This window comes from Leucopleurus acutus, assembly GCF_964270905.1.
Source record: "Leucopleurus acutus genome assembly, chromosome: 1".
NCBI lineage: Eukaryota > Metazoa > Chordata > Mammalia > Artiodactyla > Delphinidae > Leucopleurus > Leucopleurus acutus.
In genome coordinates this window covers 144537816-144559413 of record NC_139142.1, presented here as the reverse complement: position 1 = coordinate 144559413, position 21598 = coordinate 144537816, and the positions used below count along the sequence as shown (strand labels likewise).

The 21598-nt window shown below is 36.2% G+C and overlaps 1 protein-coding gene across 1 annotated transcript in view; it reads right to left on the bottom strand.

Annotated features, from left to right (window-relative positions):
- The window catches only part of SCAPER (S-phase cyclin A associated protein in the ER), a gene marked incomplete at its 3' end in the record, with an annotated part of 494945 nt that overhangs the window by 255621 nt on the left and 217726 nt on the right, over positions 1-21598 (bottom strand). The window contains exon 21 of the mRNA XM_082835986.1: positions 10194-10330. Coding sequence (XP_082692112.1) covers positions 10194-10330 — 137 coding nt within the window. The remainder of the gene's footprint in view (positions 1-10193; positions 10331-21598) is intronic.

Sequence of the window (21598 nt, the reverse complement as noted above, 5' to 3'; positions counted from 1 at the left end):
TGCTGGCAGAAGACCTCAGACCTCCCAAAAGGCAAGAAACTCCCCACATACCTGGGTAGGGCAAAAGAAAAAAGAAAAAACAGAGACAAAAGGATAGGGACGGGACCTGCACCAGTGGAAGGGAGCTGTGAAGGAGGAAAGGTTACCACACACTAGGAAGCCCCTTCGCGGGCGGAGACTGCGGGTGGCGGAGCGGAAAGCTTCAGAGCTGCGGAGGAGAGCACAGCAACAGGGGTGCGGAAAGCAAAGCGGGGAGATTCCCGCACAGAGGATCGGTGCTGACCGGCACTCCCCAGCCGGAGAGGCTTGTCTGCTCACCCGCCGGGGCGGGTGGGGCTGGCTTCGGTCGGAGCGCAGGGAGAGGACTGGGGTTGGCGGTGTGAACACAGCCTGCAGGGGGTTAGTGCACCACCGCTAGCCAGGAGGGAGTCTGGAGAAAAGTCTGGACCTGCTGAAGAGGCAAGGGACTTTTTCTTCCCTCTTTGTTTCCTGGTGTGCGAGGAGAGGGGATTAAGAGTACTGCTTAAAGGAGCTCCAGAGACGGGCACGAGCCGCAGCTAAAAGCACGGACCCCAGAGACAGGCATGAGACGTTAAGGCTGCTGCTGCCACCACAGAGAAGCCTGTATGTGAGCACAGGTCACTATCCACACACCCCTTCCCGGGAGCCTGTGCAGCCCTCCACGGCCAGGGTCCCGGGATCCAGGGACAACTTGTCTGGGAGAACGCACGGCGCGCCTCAGGCTGGTGCAATGTCACGCTGGCCTCTGCCACCACAGGCTCACCCCTCACTCCGTGCCCCTCCGTCCCCCCAGCCTGAGTGAGCCAGAGTACCTGAAGCAGCTGCTCCTTTAACCCTGTCCTGTCTGAGCGAAGAACAGACGCCCTCCGGTGACCTACACGCAGAGGCGGGGCCAAATCCAAAGCTGAGCCCCTGGCAGCTGTGAGAACAAAGAAGAGAAAGGGAAATCTCTCCCAGCAGCCTCAGAAGCAGTGGATTAAAGCTCCACAATCAACTTGATGTACCCTGCAACTGTGGAATACATGAAGAGACAATGAATCATCCCAAACTGAGGCAGTGGACTTTGCGAGCAAGATTTATTATTTTTTCCCCTTTTCCACATTTTGTGAGTGTGTATGTGTATGCTTCTGTGTGACATTTTGTCTGTATAGCTTTGCTTCCACCATTTGTCCTAGGGTTTTATCTGTCCGTTTTTTTTTTTTTTTTGGTTTTTTTGCTTTAAAAAAAATTTCTTTTCTTTCTTAATATTTTTTATTTTAATAACTTTATTATATTTTATCTTATTTTATTTTATTTTACTTTATCTCCTTTTTTCCTTCCTTCCCTCCTTCCTTCCTCCCTCCCTCCTTTCTTTCTTTCTCCTTCTTTCTTTTTCTTTTTCTCTCTCTCTTACTTTCTTCTATTAATTCTTTCTTTCTACTTTTTCTCCCTTTATTTTCTAAGTCGTGTGGATGAAAGGCTCTTGGTGCTGCAGCCAGGAGTCAGTGCTCTGCCTGTGAGGTGGGAGAGCAAACTTCAGGACACTGGTCCACAAGAGACCTCCCAGCTCCACATAATATCAAACAGTGAAAATCTCCCAGAGATCTCCATCTCAACACCAGCACCCAGCTTCACTCAACGACCAGCAAGCTACAGTGCTGGAAACCCTATGCCAAACAACTAGCAAGACAGGAACACAACCCCACCAATTAGCAGAGAGGCTGCCTAAAATCATAGTAAGTCCACAGACACCCCAAAACACACCACCAGATGTGGACCTGCCCACCAGAAAGACAAGATCCAGCCTCACTCACCAGAACCCAGGCACTAGCCCCTTCCACCAGGAAGCCTACACAACCCACTGAACCAACCTTAGCCACTGGGAACAGACACCAAAAACAAGACAGAACTACAAACCTGCAGCCTGCAAAAAGGAGACCCCAAACACAGTAAGATAAGCAAAATAAGAAGACAGAAAAACACACAGCAGACGAAGGAACAAGATAAAAACCCATCAGACCTAACAAATGAAGAGGAAATAGGCAGTCTACCTGAAAAAAAATTCAGAGTAATGATAGTAAAGATGATCCAAAATACTGGAAATAGAATAGAGAAAATGCAAGAAACATTTAACAAGGACCTAGAAGAACTAAAGATGAAACAAACAATGATGAACAACACAATAAATGAAATTAAAAATACTCTAGATGGGACCAATAGCAGAATAACTGAGGCAGAAGAATGGATAAGTGACCTGGAAGATAAAATAGTGGAAAAAACGACTGCAGAGCAGAATAAAGAAAAAAGAATGAAAAGAACTGAGGACAGTCTCAGAGACCTCTGGGACAACATTAAGCGCACCAACATTCGAATTATAGGGGTTCCAGAAGAAGAAGAGAAAAAGAAAGTGACTGAGAAAATAATTGAAGAGATTATACTTGAAAACTTCCCTAATATGGGAAAGGAAATAGTTAATCAAGTCCAGGAAGCACAGAGAGTCCCATACAGGATAATCCATGGAGAAATATGCCAAGACACATATTAATCAAACTGTCAAAAATTAAAAACAAAGAAAACATATTAAAAGCAGCAAGGAAAAAACAACAAATAACACACAAGGGAATCCACATAAGGTTAACAGCTGATCTTTCAGCAGAAACTCTGCAAGCCAGAAGGGATCGGCAGAACATATTTAAAGTGATGAAGGAGAAAAACCTGCAACCAAGATTACTCTACCCAGCAAGGATCTCATCCAGATTTGATAGAGAAATTAAAACCTTTACAGACAAGCAAAAGCTAAGAGAATTCAGCACCACCAAACCACCTTTACAACAACTGCTAAAGGAACTTCTCTAGGCAAGAAACACTAGAGAAGGAAAAGACCTACAATAATGAACCCAAAACAATTAAGAAAATGGGAATAGGAACATACATATCGATAATCACCCTAAATGTAAATGGACTAAATGCTCCCACCAAAAGACACAGACTGACTGAATGGATACAAAACCAAGACCCATATGTATGCTGTCTACAAGAGACCCACTTCAGACCTAGAGACACATACAAATGAAAGTAAGGGGATGGAAAAAGATATTCCATGCAAATGGAAACCAAAAGAAAGCTGGAGTAGCAATTCTCATATCAGACAAAATAGACTTCAAAATAAAGACTATTACAAGAGACAAAGAAGGACACTACATAACGATCAAGGGATCGATCCAAGAAGAAGATATAACAATTGTAAAGATTTATGCACCCAACATAGTAGCATCGCAATACATAAGGCAAATAATAACAGCCATAAAAGGGGATATCAAGAGTAACACATTCATAGTAGGCTACTCGAACACCCCACTTTCACCAATGGACAGATCATCCAAAATGAAAACAAATAAGGAAACACAAGCTTTGAATGATACATTAAACAAGATGCACTTAATTGACATTTATAGGACAGTCCATCCAAAAACAACAGAATACACATTTTTCTCAAGTGATCATGCAACATTCTCCAGGATAGATCATATCTGTGTCACAAATCAAGCCTTGGTAAATTTAAGAAAATTGAAATTGTATCAAGTATCTTTTCGGACCACAGCGCTATGAGAGTACATATCAATTACAGGAAAAGATCTGTAAAAAATACCAACACATGGAGGCTAAACAATACACTACTTAGTAACGAAGTGATCACTGAAGAAATCAAAGAGGAAATAAAAAAATACCTAGAAACAAATGACAATGGAGACACGACGACCCAAAACCTATGGGATGCAGCAAAAGCAGTTCTAAGAGGGAAGTTTATAGCAATACAATCCTACCTTAAGAAACAGGAAACATCTCGAATAAACAACCTAACCTTGCACCTAAAGAAATTAGAGAAAGAAGAACAAAAATACCCCAAAGTTAGCAGAAGGAAAGAAATCATAAAAATCAGATCAGAAATAAATGAAAAAGAAATGAAGGAAACGATAGCAAAGATCAATAAAACTAAAAGCTGGTTCTTTGAAAGGATAAACAAAATTGATAAACCATTAGCCAGACTCATCAAGAAAAAAAGGGAGAAGACTGAAATCAATAGAATTAGAAATGAAAAAGGAGAAGTAACAACTGACACTGCAGAAATACAAAAGATCATGAGAGATTACTACAAGCAACTCTATGCCAATAAAATGGACAACCTGGAAGAAATGGACAAATTCTTAGAAATGCACAACCTGCCAAGACTGAATCAGGAAGAAACAGAAAATATGAACAGACCAATCACAAGCACTGAAATTGAAACTGTGATTAAAAATCTTGCAACAAACAAAAGCCCAGGACCAGATAGCTTCACAGGCGAATTCTATCAAACATTTAGAGAAGAGCTAACACCTATCCTTCTCAAATTCTTCCAAAATATAGCAGAGGGAGGAACACTCCCAACCTCATTCTACAAGGCCACCATCACCTTGATACCAAAACCAGACAAGGATGTCACAAAGAAAGAAAACTACAGGCCAATATCACTGATGAACATAGATGCAAAGATCCTCAATAAAATACTAGCAAAAAGAATCCAACAGCACATTAAAAGGATCATACACCATGATCAAGTGGGGTTTATTCCAGGAATGCAAGGATTCTTCAATATATGCAAATCAATCAATGTGATAAACCATATTAACAAATTGAAGGGGAAAAACCATATGATCATCTCAATAGATGCAGAGAAAGCTTTTGACAAAATTCAACACCGATGTATGATAAAAACCCTGCAGAAAGTAGGCATAAAGGGAACTTTCCTCAACATAATAAAGGCCATATATGACAAACCCACAGCCAACATCGTCCTCAATGGTGAAAAACTGAAAGCATTTCCACTAAGATCAGGAACAAGACAAGGTTGCCCACTCTCACCACTCTTATTCAACATAGTTTTGGAAGTTTTAGCCTCAGCAATCAGAAAAGAAAAGGAAATAAAAGGAATCCAAATCAAAAAGAAGTAAAGCTGTCACTATTTGCAGATGACATGATACTATACATAGAGAATCCTAAAGATGCTACCAGAAAACTACTAGAGCTAATCAATGAATTTGGTAAAGTAGCAGGATACAAAATGAATACACAGAAATCTCTGGCATTGTTATACACTAATGATGAAAAATCTCAAAGTGAAATCAATAAAACACTCCCATTTACCATTGCAACAAAAAGAATAAAATATCTAGGAATATACCTACCTAAGGAGACGAAAGAACTATATGCAGAAAATTATAAGACACTGATGAAAGAAATTAAAGATGATACAAATAGATGGAGAGATATACCATGTTCTTGGATTGGAAGAATCAACATTGTGAAAATGACTGTACTACCCAAAGCAATCTACAGATTCAATGCAATCCCTATCAAACTACCACTGGCATTTTTCACAGATATAGAACAAAAAATTTCACAATTTGTATGGAAACACAAAAGACCCTGAATAGCCAAAGCAATCTTGAGAACGAAAAACGGAGCTGGAGGAATCAGGCTCCCTGACTTCAGACTATATTACAAAGCTACAGTAATCAAGGGAGTATGGTCCTGGCACTAAAACAGAAAGATAGATCAATGGAACAGGATAGAAAGCCCAGAGATAAACCCACGCACATATGGTCACCTTATCTTTGATAAAGGAGGCAGGAATGTACAGTGGAGAAAGGACAGCCTCTTCAATAAGTGGTGCTGGGAAAACTGGACAGGTACATGTAAAAGTATGAGATTAGATCACTCCCTAACACCATACACAAAAATAAGCTCAAAATGGATTAAAGACCTAAATGTAAGGCCAGAAACTATAAAACTCTTAGAGGAAAACATAGGTAGAACACTCTATGACATAAATCACAGCAAGATCCTTTTTGACCCACCTCCTAGAGAAATGGAAATAAAAACAAAAATAAACAAATCGGACCTAATGAAACTTCAAAGTTTTGCATAGCAAAGGAAACCATAAACAAGACCAAAAGACTACCCTCAGAATGGGAGAAAATATTTGCAAATGAAGCAACTGACAAAGGATTAATCTCCAAAATTTATAAGCAGCTCATGCAGCTTAATAACAAAAAAACAAACAACCCAGTCCAAAAATGGGCAGAAGACCTAAATAGACATTTCTCCAAAGAAGATATACAGACTGCCAACAAACACATGAAAGAATGCTCAACATCATTAATCATTAGAGAAATGCAAATCAAAACTACAATGAGATACCATCTCTCACCAGTCAGAATGCCCATCATCAAAAAATGTAGAAACAATAAATGCTGGAGAGGGTGTGGAGAAAAGGGAACACTCTTGCAGTGCTGGTGGGAATGTGAATTGGTACAGCCACTATGCAGAACAGTATGGAGGTTCCTTAAAAAACTACAAATAGAAATACCATATGACCCAGCAATCCCACTACTGGGCATATACCCTGAGAAAACCATAATTCAAATAGAGTCATGTACCAAAATGTTCATTGCAGCTCTATTTACAATTGCCTGGAGATGGAAACAACCTAAGTGTCCATCATCGGATGAATGGATAAAGAAGATGTGGCACATATATACAATGGAATATTACTCAGCCTTAAAAAGAAACAAAATTGAGCTATTTGTAATGAGGTGGATACACCTAGAGTCTGTCATACAGAGTGAAGTAAGTCAGAAAAAGAAAGACAAATACCATATGCTAACACATATATATGGAATTTTAGGGAAAAAAATGTCATGAAGAACCTAAGGGTACGACAGGAATAAAGACACAGACCTACTAGACAATGGACTTGAGGATATGCGGAGGGGGAAGGGTAAGCTGTGACAAAGCGAGAGAGAGGCATGGACATATATACACTACCAAATGTAAGGTAGATAGCTAGTGGGAAGCAGCCGCATAGCACAGGGAGATCAGCTCGGTGTTTTGTGACTGCCTGGAGGGGTGGGATAGGGAGGGTGGGAGGGAGGGAGACACAAGAGGGAAGAGATATGGGAACAAATCTGATATGTATAACTGATTCATTTTTTTATAAAACAGAAACTAACACACCATTGTAAAGCAATTATACTCCAATAAAGATGTTAAAAAAGAACATATTGATAAAATAGACTTCATCACAATTAAAGAACTTTTGCTTATTAAAAGCTATCATTAACAAAATGTATAGGCAAGCTCCAGATTCAGAAAAAAATTCACAAGACACACATCTGACAAAGAACGTGTAGCTAGAATATATAAACAACTCAAAAATAAAGTGACAACTTTTAACATGTGCAAAAATCTTCAACAGACACATCATAAAGGAAGATATGAATGGTTAAAAAGCACATGGAAAGATACTCAATACATATCATTAGTCACTAGGAAAATGCAAATTAGAATCACAATGAGATACCACTATGCTCACACTGGAATTAGGTTAAAATTTTCAAAACTCACAATACCAAGTACTGACAAATTGTTGGGCAACTGGAACTCCCACAGTTTGCTGATGGGAGTGTAAAACAGTACAACCACTGTGGAAAACAGTGTGGTATTATACTTTTAAGTATTTACCCAAGAGAAATTAAAATGTGTATACACCCAAAGACTTGATAGGAGCTTAATTTACAATGCCAACAATTGGAAACCCAAATGTCTATCAACATATGAACAGATAAAAATTTGTGGGACATGCACACAATGGATATGTTCAGCAATGAAAAAGAACAAACTATATACATGCTACAACACAGATAAGTCTAAGAAACAGTATACAGTTGACCCTTGAACAACATGGCTTTTAACTATTTGGGTCTACTTATACATGGATTGTTTCCAATAGTAAATACTATAGTACTACACAATCCCCGGTTGCTTGAACCCATGGCTGTGGAAACATGGATACAGAGGAACTGCAGATACGGAGGACCAATAAGTTATACGTGGATTTTTTGACTGTATGGAGAGTCAGTGCCCCTAACCCTCTCATTGTTCAAGGATCAACTGTACTTAGTAAAAGAAGCCAGCCACAAAGGAATCTAATTTCATTTGTATGTACTTCTAGAACAGGAAAAACTAATCTATAATGATAGAAAGCAGATCAGTGGTTACCAAGCACCAGGAGTGGTGAAGACTGACTGGAAAAGAGACACAAAGACACTCTGTGGAGTAATGGAAGTGTTCTAAACTTTGACAGGAGTATGGCTTACGTGAGTATCTAGATTTGGCAAAACTAAACAATCTGTACATTAGAGATCTCTACTATCACTTAAATAAATCATACTGCAATAAAAAAAAAGTCTATAGATACAGATAAGTATGCATAAAAACGATATATATGCCAAAATATTAGTATCAGAATTATAGTTTTTTTCCTATAACTTAAAGATTTTCTTTAATAAACTAGCATTATTACTATATATATTATACATATTACTATATATATTATATTAATATATATGTGTGTGTGTGTGTATATATATATATATACATATATAAAACTATACTATACTTCCCTGAAGGACCTCACTGAAAAGGTGACATTTGAGCAAAGACCTGAAGGAGGTAAGGGAGCTAAGCTCTACAGATAAAAGTAGGAAGAGCCATCCAGGAAGAGGAAAACTGAAGTACTGAAGTTTAAAAGCCCTGAGGTTTTGAGAAGACAAGTGACGTGATCTGACATTTTAACAGGTTCACTTTGGCTAGCGTGTTTGGAATAGACAGTAAGGAGCCAAGGATAGAAACAAAGAAACTAGTCAGAAGAGTACAGCAATAATCCAGGTGAGATATGATGGAGGCTTGGTTGAAGGAGGAAGTAGTAATGCTAGAGAAAGACAGTCAAATTCTGAACGTATTTTAAAGCAAAGCTAACATTATTTGCAGTTAGATTGGATGAGTAGTGTGGGAGAAAAAAGAAGGTCAAGGACAACTTCAAGGGTTTTGGCATACACAACTAGAACAGAGCACCTGGTCATTACGATAGGGAAGACTATGGGACAAGAACGGGTTTTTTTTCGGGAGGGGTGCTGCAGAGAAGAAAGCAGGAGCTTGTTGTTTGGACATACTAAGTTTGAGTAAAACTGAAGATATATAAAATTGGTAGTCATCAGCAAATGGAGAATATTTAAAGCCACAGAACTGGGTCAACTAGCCAAGGGAATGTGTACACAGAGGAAAAAAAAGAGAGGTCCAAAGAATGGACTCTACAGCATTTCAGGACCTCAGCAAGTTCTTAGCACAAACTAGAAATGAAGGTCAGTAATACCCTGAAGTATATACTGCAAAACTATTTTTAGAAACTTGGAGGAACTTCAAAAAATATAATCAAAAAAGCCTTTTCTATTCTTTGCCTGAATGAGTACTCTCGTTTTCACTGATGCTATAAGATGAAATCGACACCTTTTAAAATTACAATCTGAAATTGGAAACTACAGAGAGATAACCCCTGTTCACCATTATTCTAGACCTGTATTTCTGTAATCCCATGGGTGAAGCTTCTCTATCTTTCAAACCATTTGGGAATAAAGGTATAACAACATATTCAGACTACCTTCCTTCAAATAGCAAAGAACTATCTTCTAAGGAGGAACTACATTTGTGTCCTCGAACAAGACTCATCAGTCATCAGATGATGCTCAAAGCTTGTGAGGTAATGATATACTACACAGCTGTCTGATCCTCAGATATCACTTTGGAGGCAGATGATAAACTACAGATCTGACAACTCACTTTCCATTTCAAGATATTTCTTGAACTTTTTCTTGTTGTGACAGGCTACCAAATTGATTAAACCTAGTCATGGTATTTGACACTACAGCCAGCAGACTTCTATTTGTTGATTGCTATTGATTTTCTTTGATACTTCATTTAAAAATCAATAGTTGGAAAGAAAAATAGGCTTGGTTTACACATACTTAAACATACTGTTGTATGCTGAAGGAGGCACAAGTTTGGCAGGGCTTTGGCATCCAATTATAAGAAGAGCTCTTAACAGGTGAAAGCAAGGGCTTCAGATCGATATGCAGTTTTCTTTCTTAATCAAAGAAAGTGGCTATAAATTAGGCTCATCGGTGTTATTTTCAAGGCTTTCTTGAAGCAAACAAGTTTAAACTTTTTTGGCGGGGAGACAGGGTCTTCCTTGGATTTACATTAAAAAAGATACATCACTAAGAGTTTTTCTTTGTTTTTAAGGATATTTTTAGTACCTGAAGTTCATCCGGGCTTTTATCTTTTTGGCTTTTTTTTTGTTTTTTTGCCGCTCTTCTCCATCTTTCAAAGGCTCTGGTGGAGCTGCACTTTCAACCACAATGTCAATAATATACTTCTTTAAGGAAAGGTGCTCCTGCAAGATAAATAAATGAAATAATGGTGATGATGATGATGATTAAGAAATAACATAGCATTGATACAGACTACAGTATGAAAGAATATATAGATGAAAGTAAAAGTAATCTCTATGAAATACTGGTTTCAAAAATTGCTTGGGGAAAAACTGAAGAAACTGTTTTACTTGAGATTTTCATGGACTCACCAAACCTTTGCTGCACATCAATTGCGCTAAATGCTAAGGATACAGCGACATATCCCTGTGCCTTGCAACCCTACACTGCAGTAGGAGAGGTAAAATATGTACACAAATATATAATACCAAGCTTGAGAGTTAAGAGTGCTATAGGAGCTCAAAAGGGGAAACAAGATCACTGTTCACTCAGGGTAAAGAGGAAAGATTTTAAGAAGGAAGCACCATGTCTGCTATCCCTTGATTGAATTTGAACATATGGATATTGGGGATGTGTGTATTTGTTTGGGCTGGTAGTTGGTAAAGGTGGCAGGGAGGAGAAAGGAAAAGGGCATCTCAGAAAACAGGCAGAGATGAGAAAGTGGAAGGTGGTTACTGGCAGCAGAAGTTGGCCCCAGTGCCCTCCTTAGCCATCTTGGATTTTACGGCTCATCACCGTAATCACTCCCTTTCATGTACACAACTCGCTTGCCCCTCTGTTCTTCTTTCATACTTGCAAGGAAAAATCCTAACCCTAAATCCAACTCTTTCCCTACTCTGTACCCATAACTGAGCAGATTAATATGGCTATAATTACAAACCATGTTGACTACTCTAACTTTAAATTTATGACATTACACCTCAAATGGGCTCCAGTATTGCCAGGCAATCAAGCAACCTTAGTCTACCCACATTCTCCTTCCTAGAAATTATTTTAGACCCTCTCCTTAAATTTCCAACACCATTAGCACTGTAGATCACTTCTTCCTCCCTGACACTCTTTCTTCACTAGGTTACTAGACATCACATTGTCCTCCTAACTCCAGCTGTACCTTCTACGTTTTCCTTGCTAGATCCTTTTCCTCTTCTTGACTGGTAAATGTTAAACATCTCACACCTATCTTCAGATCCTCCCTCTTCTCTATTCAAACTTATCCATCAAGTGCAGTGACTTGAAACATTATTCACACAGGCAATTCCCAAATTTTTATCCCTAGTCCAGACCTCTCCCCTGAACTCCATTCTTACATCAAACTGTCTCCTGAAAATCTCCACTTAAGTAGAATATTTCCACCATAAGCATTTCCAAAATAATATTCTACAACAAAACTCTTACGCTCCCAATATAAATTGCTCTTAGAGTGTTCAGTAAATGGTCCCACTATTTGTACAATTGCTCACATCTAATACACTAGTAACTCCTATCAGCTCTACTTTCAAATATACCCATATTAATCCCAATCCAACCACTTCTCCCCACCACCATCACCTAGTCTAAGGCATCATCAGCTCTCATCTATATTATCGCAATAGCCTCTTAAATGTTCTTGCAGCTTCTATGATCTCCAAATCTTTCCTTTACAAAATCAGCGACTTTTAAAAATATAAATCACATCATATCATTCCTCTTATCAAAATCTTGAGTTCTCATCACATTTAGGGTCAAATCCAAAGTCCTTACCATGGCCTACTAAGCCCCCACATCATCAACCTCTCTCACCTCATCTTACACTACTCTCTCCTTTGTTCACTCCTTTCTATCCACAGTGGAGTGGTTGCTGTTGTTCCCCACATTCATCAGGAATGGTACTGCGTCAGAACTCTTGTTTCCTTAGCCAAGAATATTCTTCTCCAAGTACTTGCATAGTCTCAGGTAAAATGAACACCCAGTCTTAAGTAACACCTTCTATTATTTGCCATCTTCTTATTTTGTTTATTTTTCTTCATAGGACTTGTCTAATATTAGTGCCTAACATCAATATTCATTTGCAATCTCCTGCACTAGAATATAAGTTTCATGAGGGCACTGACTTCGTTTTGCTCAGTGATGTTTCAGTGTCTGGTACTGTGCCTGGCATATGGTAGGCACTCAATAAGTAAATGTTAAATGAATGATGAGAAGAGGGTGAGGTAATAAGATCTAAAATAGTATTTGTGGTCAAATGAATGAAGGTGGTCAAAATGTACAAACTTCCAGTTATAAGATAAATAAATCATGGGAATGTAATGTACAACATAGTGACTATAGTTAACAATACTGTATTGTATATTTGAAAGTTGCTAAGAGAATAGATCCTGAAAGTTCTCATCACAAGAAAAAAAAATGTTAACTATGTGTGGTGATAGACTTTAACTAAACTTATATGGTAAGTTTACATTTCATACACTATATACATCAAACATTATGTTGTACACCTAAAACTAACACAAATGTTCTGCCAATTATATCTCAATTAAAAAAAGACAAAAATAGTATTTATGAGGGTTTATTCTACAACATATATTGAGGTAAGTACTTTACATACTATCATTTAGTCCTTTATACTAAAAGGTATATATTGTTGTTATTCCCATCTTAACTATGAGGAAACAAACACAGAATCAAATAACTTTTCTGAAGTTAAAAGGTCAAGATCATGACTAAGCAGCTTTGGAGGTAGTAGTGATAGAGCCTAAGTTTAAACCCAGACAGTATGATTATGGAGTCTGTATTCTTGACTAGTACCTTACATATATGGCTGGAAAATGAGTTTGAGTCATAGAGTTGTGCTCATCATGAAAATTTTATGTTTAGTGAAGTCAGAGAAAGACAAATCTTTTATGCTCTCTCTTATATGTGGAATCCAAAAAATAAAACAAATGGATATAACAAAACAGAAACACAGTCACAGAGAACAAACTAGTGGTTACCACTGGGGCGAGGGATGGGGAGGGACAAGACAATGGAAGGGGATTAAGAGGTACAAGCTACTAGTTATGAAATAAATAAGATACAAGGATGTAGTATACAGCACAGGGAATATATATATATATATATTATATAATATATAACTATAAATGGAGTATAATCTATGTAAATATTGAATCACTGTGTTGTACAACTGACACTAATATAAGATTGTAAATCAACCATACTTCAATAAAAAAGAAACTTTTCAATTCATAAACCTACCAAAAAAGCAAAACAGAAACTCTACAACCAAAGGCAGAAAATATTCTCTCAAATGCAGAAGCAATTATTTTCTTTATTTAATCATTTATTAAATACTTACTGTGATCAGCAAAGGGCTAACGTGCATATATTATTTCCTAAAATCTTCACAACCCCATAGAACAGGTGGCAATATGTTTACATTTTACAGATATTTAACAAAGGCTCAAAGAGGTTCAATATTATGTCCATGATCACAAAACTCAAGTTCAAAACTACAACTGGCTGACTTCACAAGACCAACCTTTTTTACTACTCCACATTCCCTCCCGCTACACTGCTCATGTGGGCTGAGTCTCTGACATCTAATTGCTAACACTGCGTTAAGGAAAGGAAATCTTCTAAATGACGTCTTCAATTTTGTGAAAAGTTCAATTATACTATTTTCAGTTGTACATAAATGTTATTTACATATCTAATAGAATCCATTAAGTATTAATAGGATCCTTATTATGAAAATGCAGACATTATATAGAAAAATTTGGATTCTATCCAGAACAAAAAATTGCATCTTTTAAAAAGACATTACATTTACATACACATTCACACATACAACACACATCATGCCCTCAAATTTATGTTAATTTTTTAAAAACCTCAAAACTAAAAACAAATGAGAATATATATTTTTGTTTGATTTAACTTTTTTCTTAATACAAAATCAACATGTTAATTATAGAAAATATGAATAAAACTAAGAAATAAAAATCTCCTATAATCTTAACACCTAAAAATAATTATTTGAGTATATCATCCAGACATTTTTCTTCATATATATTTTTATTAAAATGGGCATACCTTTTATAATATTTTATAATCTGCTTTTTAAATTTAATATTGCAAATATATTCATACCATTAAATAATGTTCTAGAACATAATCTACTGATTATAAGCAGTACACCTAATTTTACTAAATGCTTTTTTGTTAGATATTTGGATTTATTTTATTTATTCAATATAATAAATAAGAGTGCAATAAATATTCCTATAGTTAAAATTTTAAACACAGAGTATATTATTCCTTTATGATCGAATCATAGAACTGAAATTCCTGGGTTACAGATTACACATATTTTTAAGGCTTTTCATATGTATTCCGAAACAACCAAAATGAGAATTAAGTCCCCACAAGTGATTTGCTAGTACCTAGTGTTTCTGTTTTCTTTTGTCTTTTTTTTTTTGTAAATATGTCAATTTGTTAGCTGAAAAAGTGATATTAGTATGCTTAACCATTTGTTTGTATTTTGTCTTCTGTGACTTAAAATGTGTCTTTTGTCTGGCTTTCTATAGACACATTTCAAGGTTTTATAGATTTGCTTCTGGTGGTTTGCATTATGTTTTCACTTTTTGTAAGAAAAGAGACCGCCTTTTGATGATAAAAGAAATGCATTGTTGAATGTGACACAGGATGATTAATAGTTATTTTTCCATTAAAACCATGAAGACTATACAGGAAGAAGGTTTTGAGATGGTTTCTGAAGATGGAGAGAATGTACAAAGAAGGTTTTTCACACTGAGATGTGGTTGAGAAAATTATGGTATATTTCTATGATGAAGTATTAAGTCATTAAAACACTTATGAGAATTCTGAGAAAATGAAGGCAGTGGTAGCAATGTTTAAGATCCTCTCGGAATCATCATATAAATCAGAAAGAAAGATTAGATAGCAAAAACAAAACCCACAGAAAATATTTACAACAAAGTAAGTGACAAGGTATCCCCACAGCCTCCAAATAGAAGAGGGTGAGGACAAACTACCAATAGGTCAGCTGTGTTTCAGTGCCTTTGAAGGAGAAATCAGAGGGAAACAACAAGAGTGAATAATGAACTTGAGAACAGAACTCTAAAAGGAACTGTTTTTCACTGGAGAGTTCAATAGGCCAATTTGCGAACAGCATCTAAAACTGAGAGGGGTTTCCCACTCAAATGGCAGGTGAGTAAAAGGTGCCTGCATTAAGAAGGTCTGAACAGTGTGGTGAAGGCTAGGCCCTATGAACTCTTGAAACTGAGCCAAGGAGAAACTGTTAAAAAAGGAACTTAATTAAGCCAACTAGGGATAATTGAGACAAAGGGGGAAAAAGCCTCGATAAAAGCAGAGCAGGGAAACAGAATCAAGAAATATTAGAAAGCAAGTCACTATATTTTTCACAAAAACAATAGAAGAGGGAGCTCTAAGAAGTTAGAATAGGTACCCTGAGTCACAACTCATTATAAAAGTCTTATAAAACCAGTTCCACATAAAAATAAGCAATACAAAAGTATCAAGGTCAAATGTCAAACTTATTAAAAGAAAAAGAAAATAAGTAGAATAGCAACACGACAACAATGAAAACACACCAAAAAAACCCACAGAAAAGATAAAAATGCAACCTTCTATTTCAAAATAAACTAAAACAAATACAGAAAATGTTCTAACACAAATCGCCATCCTAAAACCTCAGCATTTAGGTCACAGAACTCAATGAAGACTGCAAAAGAAAATAAATCATTTAAGAAATGAAGATAAAACAGATGACAAGAGTGAATGAACACAACAAATAATGCCTCAGACAACTAAAAGATAAAAGGTAGAAAAATACTTAAAGCAAAAGAAATAAAAATTATTTGAGAGTAAGTGGAAATACAGAAGATAGGGAAAGATGCAGCAAACTGAATAGAAGTGCCTGAAAAAGAAAATCAAACCGAGGGAACAAATCAAATATTAAAAACTATAATTCAAGAAAACTTTCCTGAAAAAGAATATAATTAAATATTGAAAGAGTACACCACATATCTGAAAATATTGACCCAGAGTGGCTAATACCAAGATATATTGTATTACAATTTCTAAAAATATAATTTATGAAAAAAATTAGATTATCATCAGCCCTTTTGACAGCAATATTTTATGCCAGAAGAAAACGAAGTACAGTAGTTCCCCCTTATCCTCGGTTTCACTTTCTGTGGTTTCAGTTACCTGTGGTCACCAGGGTCTGAAAATATTAAATGGAAAATTCCAGAAATAAACAATTCATAAGTTTAAAATTGTGTATTGTTCTGAGTAGTGTGATGAAGTCTTACACCAATCTGCTACATGGCCTGGATGTAAATCTTCCTTTGTCCAGTGTTTCCATGCTGCACCTACCCGTTAGTCACTTAGTAGCCATCTAGGTTATCAGATGGATTGTGGTACGGCAGTGCTTGTTTTTAAGTAATGCTATTTTACTTAATAATGGTCCCAAAGCACAGGAGTAGTGATACTGGCATTTCAGATATTCTCTTACTTGCCTAATTTATAAATTAAACTTTATCACAGGTATTTATGTATAGGAGAAAACAATACAGCTGACCCCTGAAAAACATGGGGGTTAGTGATGCTAATTCCCACACAGTCAAAAATCTACATGTAATCTTACAGCTGGCCTTCCATGTTCGCAGATTCAACCAACCACAGATCACTTTATTGAAAATAATCCATGTATAAGTGGACTTGCATAGCTCAAACCCGTGTTGTTCAAGGATTAACTGTATATATAGTATTTGGTACTATCCATGGTTTCAGGCATCCACTAGGGTCTTGGAACATATCCTCCAAGGATGAGAGGGGACTACTGTAAAGTATTTATTAAAGAAAGAAATGTGAGCTAAGGATTTTATATCCAGCAAAACCAACTTTCAAGTATGAAAAGCACAGATAAACTGTTATCAACATTTAAAAAAACCTCAGAGAATATTATTCTCATAAGACCTTCCTGAAGAATCTACTACAGAACAAGCCTCAGAAAACCAACATGACTAGAGAGACACAGACATAAGACTCGTGGTAAACATTACACGTACACTTACAGAACTAAGACTACACTAGTGATTAAAAGGTAAAGAAATATAGTTATATAATGGCTATATGTCAGACTTTTCACAGAATTACTAATAAAAAAGATGAGAATGGGGAAAACATGAAAAGAATTTTAAACTGTTCTCAGTAATTAACATTGGTGGTGGGATTATTAGTAATGTCATTCTAAGATTGCTGTGTGTGTAATGTGGGATGAAGTAAAGGAGATTATGGGTATTATAATTCTATCATTCCCTGTGTCCTTTATACCCTGAATGCTTGGTATGGAAGAAAAGAGATACAGATACAATATGGAGAAGGTTAAATAAAACCCACGTAGTCCTGAATTTGAATTGTAAGAGTTCATGAGTCCATCATCATTTAATAAATAATAAACGTATATGCACACACATATGTATATAAGAGCTTGTATGTAACATACTCACACACATATCACATACATTTTATTTCTTTATTCTGTAATTCTGTTCACAGTGATCCACCCAGCAGCAATGACCATCCCTTCTTATGCTCTTAAAATACTTTCTCAGTAAAAGTAATTAGGGCTTCTTAATGAAATAGTTAATCATAAACTAAATGTCTTGCCATACCAAGTAGCAAGGTAACTAACAAATTCAACTAGGCTCATGTCAAAAGAACTTGAGAGCAAACTTTAAGAGGCTCCCACTGACCAAAAGATAGCATAATCTAAGCTTTAAAAAAAGGACATTTTCCAATGACTGAAACCCATCAAAAGTGTTTAATTACAGAGTTTATAATGATATATACATTTTAAAAACTAATTGTGGACACAGTTGAAGGATAATAGGAAACCAACTCATTATACTGAAAACAGGTAAATAACCAAAATTTTAACCTGCCACTTGATAACCAAATAGTAGATGAGGGAAAGCATCTCCTTATAAATGTATTCCAAATAATAAATGCAAATGAAATGTATAATTAGAATATCCCCATATCCATGAATTAATGGATTTAAGTATCCATTAATCAAAACCCAAGAGCATCAACAGCTAATATGTCAACATCACAAAAAGAAAGACAATCAGACATTAAGTTCATCCTGATGAAAGAACTCAGCACCAAATACAGTTTTTCCAAATGGGTTGAACCTTAGCCTGATCAAGCTTCTAGATCCGCCTGCCCATGAGCAGGCAATAGAGACTACAGAGGAACATACTGCGTTGCAGCAGGCTGCACAGTAACAAAGCTTTAGCAAGTCACACAATTCTTCAGCTAGGAACTGAATTTCCCAGTCCCTCTTATAGCTAGTGGTAGCCATGTGACTGAATTCTCATCAATGGACTATGAATGCATGTTCAGTGTTTGAAGACCATTCACTTTCTTCCCCTTCTGCAAACTGGAACACAAAAGGGCCTATAACACAGCTCTGACTCTGAAGGGGGGGGCATAACTTAGGGGATAACAGAGACAGAAGATGGATCTCTGAAAAACCACACGGCATAAAGCCTTGGGACTGCTTACCTCAGGACTGACCACTTGGGATTGCTTACCTCAGGACTTTATTGTGAGAAATAAACTTCTATGTTCTTAAAATCACTGTATTTTTGTCACTATTACAGCAGATTAGTCTTTTCCCTAATTAATGCAATTATGTAGAAAATTTTATAATAATTATATATATATCTTTGCATTTTTATATGTGTATACGTATGTGCATAAAATGACTATAAGAAAATAAGGCAATGGGAGGGAGGCTCACGAGGGAGGGGATGTGGGGACATGTGTATGTATATGGCTGATTTGTTCTGTTGTGCAACAGAAACTAACACAGTATTGTGAAGCAATTATACTCCAATAAAGATCTATTTTTAAAAAAAAGGTGGAAAATTACTAAAAGTTGTCACTAGATGATTGATAGATTTTTAATTCTCTCATTTATAATAAGCATGTATAAGTAGATGGTAAATCATTTTAAAATAGTTCTTATGAGATGAAATCTGGAATTGACTTCAAAAGAGTATTTGAGGAAAGTGAATGGAACGTCAATAAGGCAGGATAAGTTTATCATTGTTACAGCTGAGTAATGATCACATGGAGGCTTGTCATATTATTCTGACTACTATTATAAATGTTTTAAATTCTCCACAATAATCAGTTTAGAAAATCTTGTAACAAGAAATAATTTGTACACATGCATCTTAAAATTCTATGTCGTGCCAAAAGGAGTAAATGAAATCACAATATTCCTATATCTCAAGCATCTAAGAACTGGACTTAAAATGAAATTTACATGTTTGCACACTATTCAAGTGCTAAAAGTGTGTACTACAAGTTTGAAATCTATTGTAAGGACAGAAGGAGACAATATCCTGCAGAAAATAATCCTTAATGACATCCTTTCTTAAAACCCCAAGGAACTGCCTAAGTTAAGAAAAATACAGCAGTCTCATCTCCTTTTACCCGAAATGTTGCTTGCTTCAAGTTTTCTATAGTTCTGGTCATCCAAAAATAGAGCTTTTCAGAGACTGATATTCCTGCCTCCATTCTATATGAACAATCAAATAGCTTCACAGCCCAGTCTACTTAATAATTAATAAATGTTCAGTTAAAAAAAAAGAAACTGTAAGTAATTTACTTCTCCAACAATATTACTCTATAAATATATTCACACTGCAGTGAGATTTACAACAAAATATCAGCAGTAGGGAATTGACTCCATAAATTATGGTACATGAATTACTATGATACTATACAGATTTGTTTAGTTTCAAACAACAGTAATGATATTAGAAACATTCATTGTATAATGGTAAATAAAAATTCAGTAGATGCAAAAATCCTCAACAAAATACGAGCAAACAGAATCCAACAACACATTAAAAAGATCATACACCATGACCAAGTGGGATTTATCCCAGGGATGAAAGGATTCTTCAATATACGCAAATCAATCAATGTGATACACCATATTAACAAATAGAAGGATAAAAACCAAATGATCATCTCAATAGATGCAGAAAAAGCTTTTGACAAAATTCAACACCCATTTGTGATAAAAACTCTCCAGAATGTGGGCATAGAGGGAATCTACCTCAACATAATAAAGGTCATATACAACAAACCCACAGGAAACGTCATTCTCAATGGTGAAAAACTGAAAGCACTTCCTCTAAGATCAGGAACAAGACAAGGATGTCCACTCTCGCCACTATTATTCAACATAGTTGTGAAAGTCCTAGCCACAGCAATCAGAGAAGAAAAAGAAATAAAAGAATACAAATTGGAAAAGAAAAAGTAAAACTGTCACTGTTTGCAGATGACATGATACTATACAGAGAGAATCCTAAAAATGCCACCAGAAAACAACTAGAGCTAATCAATGAATTTGGTAAAGTTGCAGGATACAAAATAAATGCACAGAAATCTCTTGCATTCCTATACACTAATGATGAAAAAATCTGAAAGAGAAATTAAGGAAACACTCTCATTTACCACTGCAACAAAAAGAATAAAATACCTAGGAATAAACCTACCTAGGGAGACAAAAGACCTGTATGCAGAAAACTGTAAGAAACTGATGAAAGAAATTAAAGATGATACCAACAGATGGAGAGATATACAATGCTCTTGGATTGGAAGAATCAATATTGTGAAAATGACTATACTACCCAAAGCAATCTACAGATTCAATGCAATACCTATCAAATTACCAATGGCATTTTTTACAGAGCTAGAACAGAAAATCTTAAAATTTGTATGGAGACACAAAAGACCCCAAACAGCCAAAGCAGTCTTGAGGAAAAACAACAGAGTTGGAGGAATCAGACTCCCTGACTTCAGACTATACTATAAAGCTACAGTAATCAAGACAATATGGTACTGGCACAAAAACAGAAGCATAGATCAATGGAACAAGATAGAAAGTCCAGAGATAAACCCACACACCTATGGTCAAGCAAGGATATACAATGGAGAAAAGACAGTCTCTTCAATAAGTGGTGCTGGGAGAACTGGACAGCTACATGTAAAATGTAATTAGAACACTCCCTAACACCACACAGAAAAATAAACTCAAAATGGATTAGAGACATAAATATAATAATGGACACTATAAAAGTCTTAGAGGAAAACGTAGGAAGAACACTCTTTGACATAAATCACAGCAAGATCTTTTTTGATCCACCTCATGAAACTTAAAAGCTTTTGCACAGCAAAGGAAACCATAAACAAGACGAAAAGACAACGCTCAGAATGGGAGAAAATATTTGCAAATGAAATAAAGGACAAAGGATTAATGTCCAAAATATATAACCAGCTCA